Here is a 20,237-nt window from a genome sequence, read left to right on the forward strand (position 1 = left end):
TCCTGCCTCCGTGTTAAAAACCGTTGGGTTTCTTTTTAATAACTGAGCAGTCCTAATTGATGATTGTACTGGCAGTTATCTCCATCAGTAACTGAGGGTGCTGCTCGTGCCCGGTCCTCCCTCCACCTCTTGTTCGCAGCCTGGTTAGATTTCACAGCCCGGGGCTATTTTCTCTCCCACCTCACATCTCTAAGAGAATAAGGAATTCCTGAGGCAAAAGCAATCAGAAACTCCAGATCAAACGTATCCTCGGCTGAATTCCCTGACAGGCTAAAATCATTTGTTCCTCTCACTGAGGCTCGGCACTGCGTCCCCGGCATCTCCCGCTCCTCTCGCCTGGTTTGTTTTATGTGGTTTCAGCAGCTGTATCCTCTGGGCCGCTCTGTCAGAGCCAATATTGAAGTACAGCGGCGCTAACTGCAGCAGCAGCAGCCGCTCTGCACATATCCAGCCTTTCCCCTCCTGTTAGCGTCCGTTTTCATCAACTCACCGCACAGAATTTACATTATGTCAAGCCCGCTCTCGCCGGCGAGGCAAGACGAGGTCAGGGGAAGTTATTTCAAAGAGGTCGTGCAACGTCTGAAGAAGGTGTGGCGCCTCGGTCTGACAACCAACAAGAAAGGAGTGAGGAAAGTGCGTTGTCGGCCCGGGGAGCCGCAACGTGGCTTCAAAGACTGAACTTTTGTTGGTGAATAATTGAAGCGATCAACCCTCCTCCTCCAGCAGGAAGGCGTCGGGAGATGAACGATAATGTTTACGCCGTTCCAGCACAGGCAGCAGATGACGGTCAACACCTGAGTTTATCGATGAGAACGGTCTTCATGTTTCTGCCGTGCTCGAGGTGTTGGATGTATTTCATGTTCTCATTTTATTTAACCTTCAAAGATCATTGAGCAGATCAATCGAGACTGTTCATTTGTGCGTCTGTCCGCTGACTGTTGTCCTCGTTGTCTCCGATAGCTCTGCTAGTGGCAGCAAAGATTCTGCTCACCGTCTCTCTGAAAAGACGTCGGACTGAGACGCGTCTGTACAAATCTTTATTTCACAAGAATTGATTTCTTTGATACAATCTGGATGTGACGAGAAACGGATTTGGACAAAGACCGATTGTCTTCTCTAACAGAGACGTGTGTTTAAATGACTTCTAGAAGTTTTCTTGTACTCAGAAGTTTACTGAACTCTAACCGAGAAGGTTTTCTACTTAAAAATGAGCAAATGGAAAAAGGCTTATTCTGCTGTTTAGTTTGAGGTCAAATATTTCTGACTCTCACAAATCATCAGAATGAAGAAGGACAACACAAACAAGATTTGTTTAAAAAAATTCAATATTGTATTTTCTTAAAAATGTACAAATGATATTTACATATAACCATCGTAGAAAAGGAAGAAGCTTGATTCCCCGTCCAGACGTTCTTTATTCAGAGCTGCTCACTGACCAGCACGTCCAATTTATCAACGCGTGGCTTCATAACTCCGGCCACAAATCAGGCCGTGATGCCTGACGTGGACATGTCACAGTTAATCTCAGCAGCAGTGAGGAGAGGGCGGAGGAAACAGCTCGGGATTGAACCGTGTTCTCCTGCAGTGATTTACAGCGTCAGATGTTTCAAACCAGTCTGATGATGGTGTCAGATAATTACCCGGCTGCTTTTGGACCTTTCAACCGTCATCATATGCACAACGACGTGCACATGTTTGGGGCCGAGGCAGGCACTTGGTAAACTGATCTTACTGCACACCTGTACAACAACTGAAAGAGTCCCGTTGTTCACATCGTATTTACTACCTAAAGCAAAAAAAACAACAACAACATGGCTTTACAAAAAGATAGAAAACCGCCATTTTAAATAATTAAACCGGACTGTACAAGAAAGCGGTGCAGGGGCTTCTGGCTCAGTCACATCAAGTCTGCGGTTCAGGAGTCCAAAACCTCTGCAAGTAATCTGTCTGCAACACGTGGCTAAGACATCAAGTTGAGGAACTGGCTTTCTTCAGCCAGAGCACTCAGCAATGAGCTCATGTCCCCGATGGCCATGTTGCCCGTCGCCGAGGGCAACGTGACGGAGTTCCTGGGCGTGGTCAGACGAGAGGAACTCTGGGACAAACTGTGCAGCAGGCCTGGACTCAGGGTTCCCGACACCAGGCTGGAGTGATCCCCGTCCTCCAGCATGCTGTCAAAGTCGATCTGAGCGTGCTCCAGAGCTACGTCACGGTCGGCGCTCCTCGCCGCCTGGCTGCCTCCTGAACCGGGAGGCGGCGTGTTGCTCTCAAAAGCAGGAGCGGTTACCACGGCAGCAACGTGACGGCCCAAGTTCCCATTGGGCTCAAACACTTGAATCTGTCCCGTGTAGAACAGAGCGTTGTCGTCCGAGCGACCTGAAAGTCCGCCGACATCAGGGCGAGCAGCCCCCGGGTCTCTGGGTTGCTGCACCAGCGTTGGGCCTGAAGGGGGCCGGTGTAGAGACTTGGGTTCTGCCGGTGGCCTCGGTCGAAGATAGTTCTGATTCCCAGGTTGCAAAGGATTCTGGGAGATGACATTACAGTTCTGCTGATCTGAAATCATGATTGATCCCTCGCAGTCCTCAATTTTTACCTGCACAGGCTGAAATCCAGCGTCGGCAAAGTGCATGTCGAGGGGCTCCATGTCGCCGGGCTCCTGTTTGCAGCCGGGGCTCAGCGAGCTCCCCCTGACCGCTGCTGGGACACCGCAAGGTGGATACGTGGCGTTCCCGTTCTTATCGTAGGGACTGACGCCAGCGTTGAACCTGCACTGAGAGCTCATCGCTTCGTTGAGATTGGACGACTGCTGGAGTCTCTGTGGCTGGAAGCAGTTCGCTCCCAGTTCAGGATTCAGCTGGATGCAGCTGTGCTGCGTTGAGGTGGTGAGGTTTTGAATCGTGTGCTGGTTGGAGCTCAGATTGTAACTAAGAGATCCAAAGTTGTGGTTTTGCTGCAGGAGAGCCGGGTTCCCTCGGACCTGTCGGGCGGAGAAGCGCTGAGCTCCGTCCTCGAGTCCCGAAGAGGCTTCGTTCCACTGAGCAGGTCGGCTGGCCGGACCGGTCCTCGGTGAAGGTGGACATACCTGCTGTTGGTGTCCCGGACTCCTGCTGGAGGCGGGTAACACCTGAGCGGACGGGTGCGCGTTTGTATTGACGACGGCCGTCCGGCTCTGGTAGTACAGCTGCTGCTGGAGGGGGGGGCGTCCTGGGAAACCTTGTTGATGGGTTGACGCTCGGCCGGTCGCGTCTCCGTGGTCGGCGCAGCGGTCGGACAGTGACGGGTCTTTGTCGGGGATGTCACTCGGTACCGTCTCCATGGTGACGTTCTCCGAGATGCTGGGTGGTCGCAGGCTGCGAGGGTAGCGGTGGGCGCCGCCGTCCGGTCGCAGGCAGCCTTGCTGAGAGGAACGTGCAGCGGGCGGGCGGGGCAGCGAGGTCGCCCCTCCACTCAGGGTGCCCACGCTGTTGTAGCGCTGCATCTGCGGCGGGCCGAGAGGATCTACGGCTGCCCGTCTCACCGGGTCACTGGCTCGGCGGGGGAGGTGAGACGGGACCTCGTGGGGCATCACGCTCCTCGTGCTGGAGCTGCTGCACTGCCTGGGGGGCGGGCCGCTGGTGGTGGAGGGGTCCTGGCAGTCCTCATACTGCGCTGTGTGGAACTTCAGACACATCTGGTCCAAGTATGGAAGGGGTGTGGGCGGTGCACCCCCGGTGGCAGCGGCGTACTTTGCCTTGAGGCGGTAGTGCTGGGCCGGGGTCAGGCTGAGGGGGCCGGTGAGACCTCCTCCTCGGCACCCCCCGCTGCTCCCCCCGCACTGGCTGGCCTGACTAGAGCGCCGCGAGATGTCGGCAGAGATGGGGTCGTAGGAGTCGGCGGAGCTGACGTTGCTGGGGCGGTTGGTGCCGAACTGTGAGGCCTGGCTGGAGCGCCGACTGGAGAAACAAGGGGAGATGCCTGAGGACCGGCGGCTCAGGGTGTAAACTGAGCTCAGGGTGCTGGAGGTGCTGTCTCGCCGCTCCAGCAGGCTCATTTTCCCAGAGCTCAGTTCACCCGAGCCGGAACCAGCGAAGGACACCGGACCACCACCCATACTTGGACTCTCCAGGAGGGACCCTGCAGAAGAACAGAAGAAAATGCACTTTTTAGCTCCAATTTAGATCTGGAGTCTCACCAGTCTCGTTAACTTTGTCTCTGGCTGCTGTTTTACGGTCGAGCACCGACAGACCCCGTCGACCATCTCGCCGAGCAGCAGACCGAGAGGCAGGTATTTTCTCTGAAATCAAAACCGGAGCTACTAGCTATGTTTCTGATTACGCTGGCTGGGTGTGAAGCCCTTCTGCCCCCCGGTGGCCAAAACCTGCTCTCACCGTGTGCTGGTATGGGTGGGAGCTTGGTGCCAAGGACCGGGGGTGTTGGGTTGTTGGCCCACCGACAAGAGTCCCTCACTGTCTTCAGCTTCTCCTTCTTGAGGTGCTCCAGGCGGTGGCTGGTGCTGAGCTGCTTCCTGAAGTGGAGCCCCAGCGCTGCGACCCCCCCGCCGGAGTCTTCAAAGCCCAACGACTCCACGAACGGCAGGTCGTCCAGGGCGCTGAGGTCCCCCAGGCTGCCCCCGCTGTGCACCGCCGTTTCTACTCCACTGTCATTGTTGGTGGCGCTGCCAAGTGGTGATGGTTCGCTGCTACATGATGACTGACCGCCAGGGCTGGACTGATGCATCTACAGAGAGGAACGGGGGGGCGGATAAAAAGAGCGTGACATAAACAGAAAAGACACGACTGTTTGTCCGAAAAACAGTTTTTCTTTCCCAGAACAAAAGTGGAGCAGAGGGGAACATGGCATGAAGAACAGTGAGTCATGGAGTCTTTTATCCTCCCCCAGCTTAATTGTAAATAATGAGTGTTTTTTGGAATGGGAGTGAGGAGGTGGGGGCGCAGCGCAGATTACAGACCGTCTTAGTCTGTCTGTGAATTGGAAATGGGCTGGATGAAAGGCTGCTGGAGCCCGAGCCAGGAGCGCCGGGCCAATCATCACGAGATGCGATCACGTTTGGAGCCGTTTTCTCTTTCCTCACCTTCACATCTTTAATTTTTCTCTTCTTATTTTAGCGTTGTTTACAAGCTTCACTTATCTTCCTCTGAGAGCTGCTCCAGGCTGGTGTGGGTTTCTTATGTGCGGCTCAGCATCAGGACTCGGAGCAGTCTCGATGATACAGTACGAATCCCTCTAAATCCTCTGTACCCGGCCGGTTTCCCTCCGGTCTCTAATATATTCGCTGCTAAAAAGCCGTCTTGATCACAGCTTGGTAGTTGGCTCAGTTTGCACAACCAATTCCCAGTGTTTGAATATTAATCCTGGAGTGACTTTTATCATGTTCAGGCTCTCTGATGGGAGTTTGAAAGCTCTCCACTGTAGGTTTATGCTGCCTGTGTGAAGGAACAGAGTCGAACGTGGGATCATAGATGACATGCAGTCTGTTATCGGTTCCTATGATCAGCGGTGCATCTGTGTGGACGTTTTTATTTTATTTATTCAACATCCATTCCTAAAAATCACCACAGCAGGTCCTCTCCTCTTCTTCAGCGGCATTCCTTCTGTTGCTTTTATCTTTGTGAACCTTTGTATGATGTGCTGCAGAAATAAAACTGCTTTCTGCCTCATGTTGCACAGAGAAGGAGGCCTCGCTGCTGCAGCCACAATACTGAATCCCTTTTAACTGCAACAAGAATTGGTCGGATCCAAGCGGGACCGGGCCGTTCTTCTTCCCTGCTTTTTAAAGCTCATTATGTCTCTTTGGAATGAGATTGTATGATGGTGCAAAATGGTAAAGGAAAGGAAATAGGCGGCAGGTGAGCTCACCTGAGTAAGGTCTGTCCAGGAGGAAAGTCAGAAAAACAATCAAGCAGGAGAGGTTAGGATCAAGAGGAGAGAATTTCTCAGCAGGAACAGAAGAAAAGTTTAGAATAAGAAGCGGTGCGGTGACGTTAGTCTGCAGAAATGTGTACACACACACACACACACACACACACACACACACACACACACACACTTGTGGATGTAGTGCGTGCTGGTTTAGTTTGTTCTGTACAGTTCATTGTGTTGCGATCATCCCAAACAAACTCACCATGGAGTTTTCCGTCTTGATGGACTTGACGTGCAGGTAGTCCTCCACCCCTCTGGGGGAGCTGTTGTCAGACATCTTGTCCTCCCTCTGGATCCTCTCTCGGGGACCCGCCTCGTTCTCGCCGTTCTCCCGGGGAGCCGGCGGTCGGGGCGGCAGGTCGCCGCGCTGCTTCTTGGTGACGTGGGCTTCGGGGCCGTGGACCGTCTTCACGTGCTTCCTGAGAGAGCTGGGGTCCGTGTAGCGCTTGGTGCAGCCCGGGATCTTACAGACGTACGGTTTCTGAGGACGCAAAGCAGCTACAGTTACAACGGGGGGAGGCAAGACTTTCATTACAACCTGAAAGTAATTAGATTCACTAATCCTACAAAGTCTGGGTTTGTTGTCCCGCTGCTGTTTTCTGATATTTACTCTTCTTATTGTGTCTCTGTGTTCGTGGGTTGCTGCACTGATGGATGAGCAGCGATGCGCCTCCCTCGCCTCCCTCGCCTCCCTCTCCGTCTGCAGGTGGTCCCCCTCGGCAGGGAGCGTGATTCGCCCTAATGCATTGTGGGCCGCCGCGCTCATTACGCCTCCGCCTCATTATTTACCCACGCACCTGCGCGGGGGACCGACCGGAGGCCCGACGGGGAAGGCGGGCGCCCCGGATGACCTCAGACGAAGGTGAACCCCGTCGCTCCCTGCAGCCCCTCGTCTTCACTTCAATCAGCACGGCTCGCCTCTCTGACAGAATTTCTTATGGCGCTCCATAAGGGAGTCTGTGTGAAGTGTGAGCGGAGGAGGGAGAGCTCCTCTGTACCTCGTTGGAGTGAGTCCGGTTCTGGTGCTTGGCTCGGTCCGACGCGTTGGAGAAGGCTTTGTTGCATCCTTCGTGCTCGCAGACGTACGGCTTCTCTCCGGTGTGCGAGCGCAGGTGTGTTTTCAGGTTCTCCAGGCGGGAGTAGGCCTTGGAGCAGCCCTCGAACTGCAGAGGAGCAGACGGGCTCAGTGTCCACGGCAACCACACCATCAATGTCTCCTCAGTAACGTCTGAGTAGACGTTACTGAAGCCAGTAGAATATACAGAATTATGTATGAGAGTAATTCCTTCATATTTAATCTATTGATTCGGGATAATAACGGTTCAGTGTCTTGAAACGGCCGCAGCTTCTGCCTCGCTGTTAATTATCAACATTTTGTCTTTAAACAAGCTGGTTTGTCCTCAGAAATTCAACCGGCAACTAATTCAACAATCATTTGAGTCATTTGTTTTCAGCAAAACTGTGAAATATTTAGTGTTTCCAGCTTTTTAAAGTTGTAGATTTTCAGTTTCAGACGTCACACGGAGGAAGAAGTTACGTTTAAATGAAACCGCTGTTGATCGGACCGATAAATGAGTCGGATTGATGTTTTCATAGACTCTGCAGTGAGTACGAGAAGGAGGAAATCCTCCCTGGTGTGTGTTTGTGTGTTTTACTGGACCATCCGTTACCCACCGTGCACTTGTGTGGTTTCTCCCCTGTGTGTCGGCGCATGTGAACCACCAGCATGTACTGAGCTTTGAAGGGCTTCTGCTCCCGCGAACACTCCTCCCAGCGGCACACGAACTCCTTCTTCTCTCCGTGGATGTGGTCATTATTGATGTGCTGCAGCACACACACACACACACACACACACACACACACACACACACAGAGAGAGAGAGAGAGAGAAATGAGAGGTTTTCTGGGGAGAGTTGTCCACTAAGAGGCTCTCATGTTGTTCTCGGCTGGATGTTTCAGTAGAAATCCATCTTATCAGTGGAAACCTCGGAGGACGGCTGCAGCAGAGGGAAGTCTTCCTGTCACGCTAATTAGCAACACACACACATTCTCCATGAGACACACACACACACACACACACACACACACACACACAGTGTCACGCTCATTTTAATCATAATAGGGTGATTTTGTCCAAATAACAGGTACAATAACTTTTTTATTGTTTTCTAAATTTAAACTTGTTTCTTTTCTAAGTAACATTTTTAGCTCTCTCTCATTTTTTCCTCCAATTCTTTGAAGATTTCTAATTTCTGTCATCTTCATCAGGGCGAAACAAACTAGTTTGTCTTTTTCTTTTAGAAAACAGATTTCTGTGATGTTTTCTTTCAGCACTTTGATTTCCTCTTTTCATCTTCTTTGGTTTCTTCTCTTTCCGTCAAATCAAATACTTTCTTGTTCATTTTGCCCTAAAATCCTCGTATTTTTAAGATAACTTGTTCATAATATTCAGGAGTATTTGCAGAGTTGTGTCCCCCCCCACAGCGTTATGTCCCCCCCCCACAGAGTTGTGTCCTCCCCCACAGAGTTGTGTCCTCCCCCACAGCGTTATGTCCACCCCCTCAGCGTTATGTCCACCCCCACAGCGTTATGTCCCCCCCCACAGAGTTGTGTCCCCCCCCCACAGCGTTATGTCCCCCCCCACAGAGTTGTGTCCCCCCCCCACAGCGTTATGTCCCCCCCCTACAGCATTGTGTTCCCCCCCCACAGCGTTGTGTCCACGATGAAAGTTTAAGAAGCAGCTGTAAAACATTCAGAGCTGGTTTCTGAATCTGAGTTTGATGAGTGACGGACAGCAGCTCCTCCTCTGCCCCCCCCCCGCTTCATTGGAGGTGTGGAATATTTGAGACCCTTTCAACCAAGACCTTGCATGTAAAGGGGGGGGGGCATCTGTGCAGGTTAAATCATCTGTAAACTGATTTAAAGTGAACTAATGTGCTGCACGCTGACTGTGAGCTGTGTTATGAGGAGAACAGGAAGTGGTCAGAGAGCATGAGATATATTTCGGGTGCTGCTCAGTGATCGGTTCGTTCGACCCGGACTTACGTGGACCAGCTGGTCCTGCGTGTCGTACTCCTTGCTGCAGCCCTCCCAGTGACAGTTGGTCTCGTACACCGCCTCGGGCTCCTGCTTGCATTCGTCCCGGTCCACGTCGTCCTTCAGGTCCAACAGGCTGCCGTGGAGGTTCTGCAGAGACACGTCAAACATCAAACACAAATCCACCGGCATTTAAACATTCATTTAACATCTTCGTCTCTGACTCGCTGCCCTCCTCTTCCTCTCGGGGCCAGTGTGGACATGTGGAACAGATTAAAGTCCAGCTGAGAGGAGGCTCACTCAGCTGTTTGCTCGTACGTTTCACCTGATATGAACACCAGAGACAGGAAACTACAGACACACCAGCACCACAAACACTGTTGTCTGAGGACACTGACTCGCATGAAAGTCTCCACAAACTATAATCTAAAGCTTCCTAAAAATATCCAACTTAAAAAAAATTTAAAAAAAAAGAATTTCCTCACGTCCCCAAAATTGTCTCAACGTTTAAATAAATGTCTCCAAAAACAATGTCCCAACTTTCAAAGTTTTCCAGGTTTCCAAACATGTCCTCACTTTCCAAAAAAATGTCCTCACGTCCCTAAAACCCCAGCTTTCTAAAAATGTTCCACCATTCCCAAAAATGTCCCAATTTTTTACAAAATGTCCCGACTTTCTAAAAATGGTCACACTGCGTCTCTAAAATTTGTCCTCACAAAGACGGATGTACACGAGCGCACACGCTTGTCTGAGGCAAAAACTGACAGATAGCTCGTCCCACCTGGCTTCCTGTACACACACACACACACACACACACACACACACACACACACACACTCGCGCACACACACACACACTCGCACACACTCGCACACAACGTGCTGACTGCAGCATGTTTGTCTCTGCCCCACGCACGCTATCTTCATCAATTCTGGAGGCCCCAAGACGCCTGCGCGCTGCGCCGTCCTCATGCATCAAGTCCAAACCTGCCTCGCTATCGGAGAGGAGCCGCAAATTTGTCAAAAGGAAGAGAAAAAGGCTCCTCAGATGACAATAAAGCCCGGCCAATATTTCATGGAAATGAAGTGCTCTGGCACAGTTTACAGGAGGAGGAGGAAGAGGAGGAGGGAGGAAGAGGGGGAGGAGGTGTACGGCCAGCAAACCAAAGCTCTTATCATGTGGAGTTTTTCTTTTACAAGGGGGTCACGGGAGGCTGCGTGTCCCCGGGGCCTCGGATCAGGACGCAGAAAAGACAAACAAACGCTCCCGCTTCACAGCGGCGTCCTCGACAAACATCGGTACGTCAAACTAATTCAAAACTTCTGTCCATAAATCTTCTTCAGATTTAGATCACTTTAAAATTGTCCCCGCACGTCTACGTCCCTCTCAACCGTACCAGTGAACAAGGAGACAGCGGCCGCAGTCCCTCGGCTTCGGCCTTCACCTTTGACCTTTTGGTGATCATGGGGTCGACGGTGCTGCTGACGGCCGAGTCGCCTCCGTGGTGCTGTGGAGAGAAAAGACCGTTCAGTATCAAGAGTTGAACGAAAATGTTTTCAAGACCTTTGTTAACGTTTCTTCTTCGTGACTTTTGGATTCCAATCGGTTTAATTTGGTTCAGTTGACATAACCAGGACGGAAATCAGCAGCAGCATCGATTAAATCACAACAAAAACGGACAATTAGAAGCCAAGTGAGAAGCTTCCACGTCCAAATTACCCATCAGCCCCGATTTCACCTCCTCTTCTGTTAGTTTTTGTCGTTGAACGCCCGGCGATGCCCTCGCTGACCTCTCACACATCTGTACTTTCAGGTCGCCTCAGATCACACGACGAGCTGACAGTAAAAACTCAGCGCGTGGGAGGAGGGAGATGATGACCCCCCCCCCCCCGCTGAGAGTTTACCGCCGCTCGCTCTGATTGCATGTGCAGAGGCCGACTCCGCAAATCATAACTCTCCACATCAAAAGACACGACGGCAAACAAAATCTGCAGTGAGAACAAACAGCTGCAAAATTCAAGGTTTGGCTAAAGAGTCGCTGCAGCGGCTGCCAGCGTCGCATACCTGGAAAACAAAAGGGGGAATTTTCCTTCATCCAAAAGCCACAGAGAAATCAACGAACGATCGGAGGGCTGAATCACCCCGAGAGCTCAAAGTACACAAAGAAATCTGCCAAAGTGACTTCTCTTCAAACCTTCATGTCTGTGAACATCAGCAGCGAAATAAGAAACACAAGATGGACGATCGGACTCTGATCAAACAACCCAGTGAGTCTGATGCATGACGAGATATCACGACTCATCGAGACACTTCTGTCTTTACATGAGCTCAAAATGTGACTGAAACAGGAAGGAAGTACTTTTGATCAAATAATGCAGTTTTGGAACATTTCATCTGTTTTGTTGTTAAAAGTTCCAAAGGAAGAGGGGCATGCTGGGAAATATCTGCACCGGGGCCTCCTCATGCTTTTTAGCACAAAACTTCCCGACACGACACCAACTTTGAAATGATTTGCATCATAGCGTCAGTGAGTGGACGTTACCTTGGACGTCAGGTCGTTGTTGTGGATGGAGGCGGGCAGGGAGGAGAGGCCGAGGCCCGACTGGCGGGCGGAGAAGGTGGGCGGAGCCTGGATGAGGGGCGGAGTGTGTCCGAAGGCGCTGAGCCCCCGCTGCTGGGAGAGGAGATGCTGGTAGGCCATGGGGTTGATGGGGTGGGGGAAGGGGAAGGACGGGCTGCAGCAGGGCAAATATCAGAGTAAACCGTCTGAGCAACAACAACAAAACATCATCTCCGTTAAGTCGTCTGGTTTCAAAACCAAACATCAAACTGAACGAAACAAAAGTCACTTTGATTCTTTCGTACACATCAGCCAATCAGGTGAGAGAGGCGTGTCCTCCCTCACACCTGTGCAGTCACACATCTGTGTTGCAGCAGCTCTCCACATTAAAACGTGCGTCTGCGCGATAACTCTCGGCTCTCCTGTTTTCTGTCCTCAGGTGAGCTGCCGTACCTGAGTCCTCCGACCGACAGGTGTCCGTACGAGCTGCTGGCGGCCGAGCTGGAGCGAGAGTTGTTGATGTACGCCACCAGGGAGTTGGGCGAGGTGCGGATCATCGTCTGGAGGTCGATGCTGGCGTCGGACAGCGGCGAGATGGACAGCGCCCTCTTCCTGCTCAGCCGAGGCGTCAGTCTGGGGCTGGAGAAGCGCGACACTGCGAACACACAGGTGGGTCGTCAGCTCACCCAACACTTCTTACTTTTATTTTGAAAGGCAACTTCCTGCTGCGATTCCTTCAGCACAGCTTCTGTTGATGTTTTTGAGGGAAAAAAAATCACAGGAATTCTACAAAATTACAAACTGATGCAAATATTGTGGAGATTGTTTTAATTAATGCAACTGATAAAGATTAAAACATCATTATTAAAAAATGACATTCGTTCCCTGCTGTCCATCAAAACTTTGTTTAAAATCCTTTTTTATTCTCGATGATTATTGAGAATAAAAGGACTCTACTCGAGTGCTTCGATGAACCGTTACAGATCAGTGGAGCTGAAATTTAAATGTAAGTTTTATTGGTTTGATTTGGAAAAGCTGGCAGGTTGTCATGTGACCCAGGTGATGAATAAATGCTCTGACTCTAAAAGGATGACTGCTGATATCTAACGAGTCGTCCCGCGTCTCCGGCCGGTGTTATTTGGAGACGGAGGTGTTTAGGCGGTGCGACGGCAGAGAGCTCGCTCCGCTCCAGCCGGGGCCGACGTGATTGATGCCGCCGCAGCCTCGCCGCGACGCTCAAAACCCCACGGACTCCCCGCAGCCCTATCAATAAGAGCTCAGGCCCGGTTCACTGCTAATACGGTAAACAGTTTGTTCCCGGTGATGGAGAGTGAGCCTGGCAGACGATATTAGGAGTAAAGTAACGTCTGCTGGAGGCAGGAATGAAGCAGCCCTCCTGAAAAAGTGACCTACATCTGCTGAGATGTGTCCCAGTGACACAGATCTGAAAGCGGAGGAGGCTTTATTACACAACACTGAGGAGAACCTCCAGTTCACTCTTCTAAAGAACATCTGAATTCAAACAGGAACCAGCTGGTGTCTTCATTTACAATCTGTTTACAGTTGTAGTTTAATTTACTTTGTGTATAAGAGTTCAATATGTTTGTGCTTTAAGGAAATAAGATTGGAAGGAAACTGACCTTCTCGTCTCTTGAGTCCAGAAATGTGCCTGTATGAAATGTGCAGCTCTGACATCTGCCCACATGTGGCGACCTCATTAAGAGTCAGACATGACTAATCAATCTCCCCGCAGTAATCCCCCGTAATCACCTCAGATAAACATCTCGCAGTCTGGCTGCGACTCCTCCATGTTAAATGAGGGCAATTTACACCCAATTGATTTCAACTGTGAGGAAATGTATGCAGAGCGACGCGATCGATGTTCCCGATGCACACCAGGACTTCTTCTTCTCAACAGTCACCAGCTCCAAACTTCCTGTTTGGTTTGGTGACGACCTGGAGGATATTTTCTGATGAGGTCACAGAGCAGCGGCTCCTCTTCTCAGGGTTAAAGCCTCGTGCTGCAAACGGCTTTCTATCTGGTTTTAGAGGAGTTTGAGGTCAGTAGACTCACTGCTGCACCTGCTGGGATCTCTGAGGGGTAAATACACCAGCGCGTCCGGCCGGTGTGTGTCCACAGATCTGGATGTTCTTTTTAAACAACATCAGCAGCAGAATATTGTGTGTTGTGTGTTTGACTCTCATCAGTTTTCAGCCCTGGAGTGTGGAAGTGTTACTTCTCAGTTTGGACCACAGTTAACACGGCAGCTGAAGGGATTTACCTCCTGAATAACTTCACAGTGACATCGTGGGGAGACGGAGCCCAACTGTTAGTTTTGGCCTGCAGAGTGTCGGGGCGTCTGGAAACTGAGTAGTGACAGCGTCAGAGAGCTGCTGGCAGCCGGACACCGTTCACAGCTCCGTCTGCTCCACCTGGACCGGCTCGCTACGACACCTAAACGCACCACAGAGCTGGATTTTTGGAATTGGAAGCTTTGTTCAGTTTGACTGTGGACCACATGGACTTCCTGAGTTTAAAGCTCTCTGCCTGAAGCTTGAAAACAAGCTCTTGTTGTATGACTACGTCCTGTTGGTCCTGCTCTGATTGGTCGCGTCAGTCAGCTGGTCCCTGACTCGAACCCTCCCACAGCCAATCGCAGGAGCTCGGCCCGGATAAGCAGGTTCCTCCTCCTTTAAACTACGTACATAAAGTCACAGATTCAAGGTCAAGTATTCTGCAAGCGCTGGACCTGACGGGGAAACGTCCTCGCTGCAGAAACATCGAAGCCCCGCGACTGTTTGAAGCTGTTTGATATGAAAAATGTACACACGGCTCTTTTTACTTCTCAGCCTGTCCTGTGATCTTTGTTTCATCTTCCACCTGGACCCGACGCCCCGATGGCACTTTGATTCCCCCTAATGAGTGTCAGAGCAGCTGATTGGACAGAGCTGATTGACTCTCGCTTGGTTTAGGACATTAAAAGCAGCTGAAAAGGATCCAGATTTTAGAGAACGATGGCCAGTTTCAGCTCCACATGTTCGTTGTGATGAAAATGTGGTTTTTAGTTTCACTTTAAAGCGACATTAAGAGATTTGTTTTGCCTGCTGGAGCATGAATCCCTCTGACATGTTGAACAGACCGTTTCCTGGTCTCCACATGGTCAGAGGCTGAAAAGGATCTCACCGTCTATCGGAGTGATGTAGTCGGTCAGGTGGGCCCCCGCGGCCGCCCCGGCCCCCTGCATGAGCAGCTCGCCGTAGGGGCTCCGGTGGCTGGCCATGAGGTGGTAGTACTCGGCAGGACTGGCCCCGGGGGGAGGAGGGGGGAGGCCGAACAGCCCGCGCTCCTTCAGATGCTCGTGGGCCACTGTGGGAGGAGGAGGAGGAGGAGGAGAGATTAGGAGAAGGAAGGAGGAAGGAAGGAAGGATGCAGGATGGGAGAGAGGGGGGCAGGGGGGTGAACTCCTGCTGAGGAGGTCTTTGAATGGAGTGAGGGGCAAGAGGGTCGAGGTCACTGATGTGCAGCGGCCCGTTGCAGGGCCCCGCCCACCAACCCTCCCCACCCCCCGTGTTTCAGATGACTGAGCGGATGTGATGCTCCTCTTCCCTCCATCTAAAGGCGGCAGACTCTGCTCGGGGTTTAAAGGATGAAGAGCTGCGCTCTGACTGTTCTTCTGTAAACATCATGTAGATTTAATGACGAGTCAGAAGCAGCTGATGCTGTCAGACGGCCTGACGGACGCTTCAGAGGACGAGTGGAAGTGTTTGACGATCCGGAGTCTGAGATGTGTTTCTCTGCTCCCGGTCTCAGGGCCTCCACCTCCAGCCCTCGCTCCCTAATTCATCTGTCAGACCACATCAGAGCTCTGGACGTAAAACAGAGCCGTGCTCCTGATGACCTCACAGCTCCAGGAGCTGCCCCTACTTCTGTCGTACAGGATCCCGTTTCCTCCCTGAAAACCTCTGAATGTGTCGGGAGGAGGTGGAGAAAGGCCAGAAACTGGGACACGGGTCGGGAAAGTGAAGCTTATTTAAACACGTTGATAAAACCAACCTGGTGGTGATGAGGAGGAGGAAAGGTCACGGAGCCTCCGTCTCCCAACGCGAGGCCTCGTCTCTCAACAAGCTATTTGTGTTCCCTGCGCCGCACGAAGCCCCCCATCCTTTTTACTTTGGCGGGGCTTTATCTGGGCCCCATCTCAGGCGCGGACGCTTATTTAAGTTTAAAAGCATTGCCACATTACCTCTGACAGACTGTAAAAGAAGATTTATACCCCGTCCCGCCGCTGCGCTCCAATCTGTTATTGTAATTCAGCGCCGCAGAAAGAGTTGTCATCACGTCCCGGGGAATTTGGAGGGGGAGGTGGTTTTCCTTTTATCAAATAGGATCCCCTCGTGGTATCAAGAGCACCTGGGGGAGCAGATCAAGGCCATCCGTTCATTTATTTAATCCAGGCTCCCTGCTGAGTGCCATGTCATCATCTCCAGCTCTATTCTCCTGCTTGAACCGCTGTAATAACGGAGTTTACTGCTGTTTCATCCAGGAGACGACAGGAGGTCCTGCTCACCCTGAACACCACTTCAGTTCCCTCAATTATCCATCTGTGTTTGAGGAGGTCAACGTGGCTTCAGTTTGATCATTTCCTCCTCAGACTGCTGATTTGTAGGATTTTTTTGGAAATATCTAAAAATACAGTAAATAAACTTTGGTGTGAACTACATGTGAGCTGGGACCTCCAAGACAAATCTAAAGGGTTATTCTCATGTCTTTGACACTAAATTTTTCTCTAAATATCACTTTGTTCCAGTGAAATACTGGATTATTTCACATCTTCAGGCTTCAAAAAATACATAAATGACCCTAAAAACAAGGAGACAGGAACCGTGACGTGAACTAGAGAAGATAAAACTCTGCAGTGAGTATTTCAGTTTTGGCTGGTTCTGTAATAAAGTGTGCTCAGAGGTCATCGGGGTTTGAAAATGTGAGCTTCAGTTTTAAATGAGTAAAGGGGTGAAAGGTCGTTGGACTTACGGTCGGCCGGGCTGAGGCCTCGGGCCGCTGAGATCATGGACAGGGTGGGGCTGCCGTGCACGGAGCGCAGGTAGTGCTCCATGTGGGGGTTGACGTACGGGTGAGGCGGGCTGAAGGGAGAGTCGCCGGTCGCCACGGCAGCAGGCGACAGGCGGATCAGAGAGATGTCGGAGATGACGGGGCTGCCGGCCAAACCTGCAGGGCTGCAGAGGAAGACAAGAGACAAGTTTAACATCTACATGTTCCTCCAGGCTTCTCAGGATCTAAGAAATGAGACGATGTCCTGAGTCTGTAAACCTGATCCAGCTCAGTGGATCCTGGGAGGGAGATCACATCTAACAAGCTTTGATCTGAGACAGGAGGGGGTGGGGGGGGTGGGGAGTGGGGGGAGAGGCGTCACGAAGACGGGCAGACAGGAAGTGTTGCACGGCGGGAGGTTCCACTCGTGTCCACGGGGCATCAGTCGGTGTCGTTTACCTGCGTGAGCTCATCAGGGAGAGAAAATCCTGCACACCTGAGATTTCTAAAAGATGATCTGACAAAAGGAGCTGAAGCTGACACCTTGAAATGAGTTGGAGTCACCAGGTCCTCGTGTTTCTGTCTGACAGAATTATTAGATTAGATTAGATTAGATTAGAAACCCTCCGAGAGACCTGAACTGGTTTTAGATTTGGTTTTAGACCAGCTTTGACACAATAAAAAGCACATGATCAGTTTTGTTCTCCCGTTAAATGTCTGATCTGAAGGAGGAAGGTTTTTCTGAGGATGATGATGAGGTCGGTCCTTCTCATTAACGCCGGTTTGTTAAACTGATCAGTCCTTCGGTTTGTGCTGATTTGGAGGTTTGAAACTTTAATAAAACGGTGTAAAACAATGTGGTGAAGATGATCGATATTTAGTTCCTCTGGTTTCAGAGTTTAACGTTTCTGTGTGACGTCCTTCAGTCCCGTCTGTCTCACATGAAAGACCCTCTCTGTCCACCGTCCAACAAAGACTGCTTGCAGCCCGATTGTTGCATCACGAGTGAGATGTTTTTCAGTCTGCATGCAGAAGACAAAGATCAGATTTTCCTCCGCAACATAATCAGGCCCTGCGTCTGTTTGAATTATTGATGCTCCCATCATGTACGAGCCTGCAGGTGAGCTCGGCCCGTCTTTGAATCCAGTTTGTTTACGGTGATAACGAGCTCCTCCAACAATCAGCCCGAATCATACGAGCACTATAAATATTTCTGTCTTCACGTCCAGCCTGAGAGCTTTCTTAGAGGCGGAGGGCGCCGCGCCTCATGTAACATTCACACGTCCGTCTGCGGGTCAGTTTTTCTGGGCGTCCGCTGGGCGAGCACAAAGCTGGACCTTCGGAGCGTGTCGTGGTCCGGCGCCGGGCGGCGGGCCGAGACGGGAGGGAGGCGGAAACGGGTCGTCAGCACAAAGAGGACGGCTCCCTTTTGTCTGGGCGGTGAGAGGCCCGGAGGTGTGATATTTAAATACTCATCCAACAGAAGAGCGAAGACGTTCAGACACTGAACGATCCAAACGTCCTGTCAGAACTTGTTGAGGTGTTTACCTGCCTCTGAACTCCTGAAACTTTCAAGGACACGTCTGTCCCCGAAGCTTTTTAACATGACTTCAGTTCACCTCCAAACAGTGTGAGGGATCCGTCATGAGCACATGGTTCGGTGTTAAAAGGAAGGAACGTCCCCCCGTTGAAAGCTTCGGGCCTGAACCGTGACGGCTCCTCGGTGAGGCCCCGGGCCACCCGAGGCCCCGACACCCCTCCTTTAACAGGACCCGGGTTTCAGGAAGGTTCTCAGCTGCTGATAAAACAATGAAGACCCATTTGTTCACGGGACCGTCAGAACCAGAAGAGTTCATAGCACTGAGCTGCAATCCAGCACCAAAACAACCTGAAGGGATGAAAAAGGTGTGTGTGTGTGTGTGTGTGTGTGTATATTGTGCGTGTTGTGTGTGTGTGTATGTGTGTATGTTTTGTGTGTGTGCGTGTTGTGTGTGTATGTGTGCGTGTGTGGTGTGTGTGTGTGTGTGTGTGTGTGTGTGTGTTGTGTGGTGTGTGTGTGTGTGTGTGTGTGTGTGTTGTGTGGTGTGTGTGTGTGGTGTGTGTGTGTGTGTGTGTGTGTGTTGTGTGGTGTGTGTGTGTGTGTGTGTGTGTGTGTGTGTGTGTGTTGTGTGGTGTGTGTGTGTGTGTTGTGTGGTGTGTGTGTGTGTGTGTGTGTGTGTTGTGTGGTGTGTGTGTGTGTGTGTGTGTGTTGTGTGGTGTGTGTGTTGTGTGGTGTGTGTGTGTGTGTGTGTGTGTGTTGTGTGGTGTGTGTGTGTGTGTGTGTGTGTGTTGTGTGGTGTGTGTGTGTGTGTGTGTGTGTGTTGTGTCCGACACCAGAGATGAATTACAGTGTGACAGTGACTCTCGTCTCTGGTGTCGGGCTCGGGGAGCTCTCTGATTTAGATAAATCACACAGTCCAGCGGCGGCTGAATAAACTCCCACTGTAGGTTTATGAGTCTGCAGCGTGAAGCGGACCTCTCAAACTTAACAGGCACCCCCCTCCTTCCCCCAAACACACCACGAACCCCGTGAACGCCTCTCTCCTCATGGACCGCAGGAAATGACCTAGATACAAACAAACAGAACACGCTGCTGCAAATCACGGCCTCCTTAAAAAATCATCTCGGAGCTGGACGCACATGTTTTTGTTTTTTTTTATGCAAGAAGTTCTTCACCCAGCAAAGCTTTAAAAAAGAAAAAGAACGTCACGCTGCATCTGAAACACGTTTCTTGGTTCCATCTTTCTGGAAAAACACGACAAAACAGACGCAGAGCAGCGAGGAGGAAGCGATGAAGAGCAAAACTGAGACGTCACAAACAATGTTCATCCAGAAACACGCAGCTCAAACTTATATTTATTTCTTATGTGATGGACGAGCGGTGTTACACATTAACGTGGTGGTCTCTGATGTCTGAGACGGAGACTTGTTGCTTCTACTGGGATCTGATTGACTTTAGAGACTGTGTAGAGAGCTGGAGGTCCTGGTCCAGGTCCTGGTCTTGGTCCAGGTCGAGGTCCCGGTCCCGGTTCTGATCCTGGTCCAGGTCCTGGTCCTGGTCCTGGTCCAGGTCCAGGTCGGGCATGTCTGAGGATGCTGCTGCTGGTGTGAATGAGGGGGCGTGTCCTCACGTTGTGGTTCAGGTGGAGGAGAGTTTCAGTCTCCGGCCTCTTTCCTCCCCGTCCTCCTCTTCACGCCCTCTCCTGCGACTTTCCCTCCTCACTGTGATGAGGTGGCGACGGCGAGAGAAGAAAAAGCGTCCGTGCATCGGGTGGAGGAAGGAAGAAAAAAGAGGCTCCCCTCGGCTGCTTTTTATGACAGGCCTGACAAAATAACCAGCCCTCTCATTACGCTATATGCAAACAATGATAAAGGGGACGGCGCAGAGATGTCATGTTAGACAATCAAGGAGGAGACCTCTGACACGCTGCCACGAGTGGATAATAAAGTGCCGCACCAGGCGACAAATGACACCGCACTTAATTTGCTGCGCAATGTTCCTGTAATTAGGTGAATTTGGCACAGGCAGGGGGGAGCGACAGCTAGATCAAGGTCTTGATGAATTAGGGGTCCACTGTCAAGATCAAATCACATTAATCAAGGTGGCCGAGTCGGCGGACAGCCATCCCCCCT

The 20,237-nt window shown here is 51.2% G+C and overlaps 1 protein-coding gene across 1 annotated transcript; it reads right to left on the reverse strand.

The window, feature by feature from the left end:
* Positions 1-1,381: 1,381 nt before the first annotated feature.
* On the reverse strand, positions 1,382-16,750 carry LOC138207158 (zinc finger protein GLI2-like). The gene is made up of 11 exons (XM_069164201.1): positions 16,548-16,750; positions 14,700-14,882; positions 11,969-12,170; positions 11,498-11,690; positions 10,352-10,462; positions 8,965-9,105; positions 7,594-7,743; positions 6,918-7,082; positions 6,122-6,400; positions 4,368-4,716; positions 1,382-4,113 (listed from the first exon to the last, which is right to left on the reverse strand). Exons 1-11 carry the CDS (start codon positions 16,627-16,629, stop codon positions 1,961-1,963), a joined length of 4,008 nt encoding a protein of 1,335 aa, XP_069020302.1. The 5' UTR covers positions 16,630-16,750; the 3' UTR covers positions 1,382-1,960.
* Positions 16,751-20,237: the final 3,487 nt, after the last annotated feature.

This window comes from Embiotoca jacksoni, unplaced genomic scaffold (assembly GCF_022577435.1).
Source record: "Embiotoca jacksoni isolate LCO1_2020_lvr unplaced genomic scaffold, fEmbJac1.0.p SCAF_30, whole genome shotgun sequence".
Classification (NCBI taxonomy): Eukaryota; Metazoa; Chordata; class Actinopteri; family Embiotocidae; genus Embiotoca; species Embiotoca jacksoni.

Coding starts and splice junctions, on each gene's coding strand:
- LOC138207158 (XM_069164201.1), bottom strand. CDS start 16,629: ATGGAGCACTACCTGCGCTCCGTGCACGGCAGCCCCACCCTGTCCATG. Junction 9,106..10,351: donor CGCTGTCTCCTTGTTCACTG/GTACGGTTGAGA, acceptor GTGTCTCTGCAG/AACCTCCACGGCAGCCTGTT. Junction 4,717..6,121: donor TCAAGACGGAAAACTCCATG/GTGAGTTTGTTT, acceptor TCCTCTCTGTAG/ATGCATCAGTCCAGCCCTGG.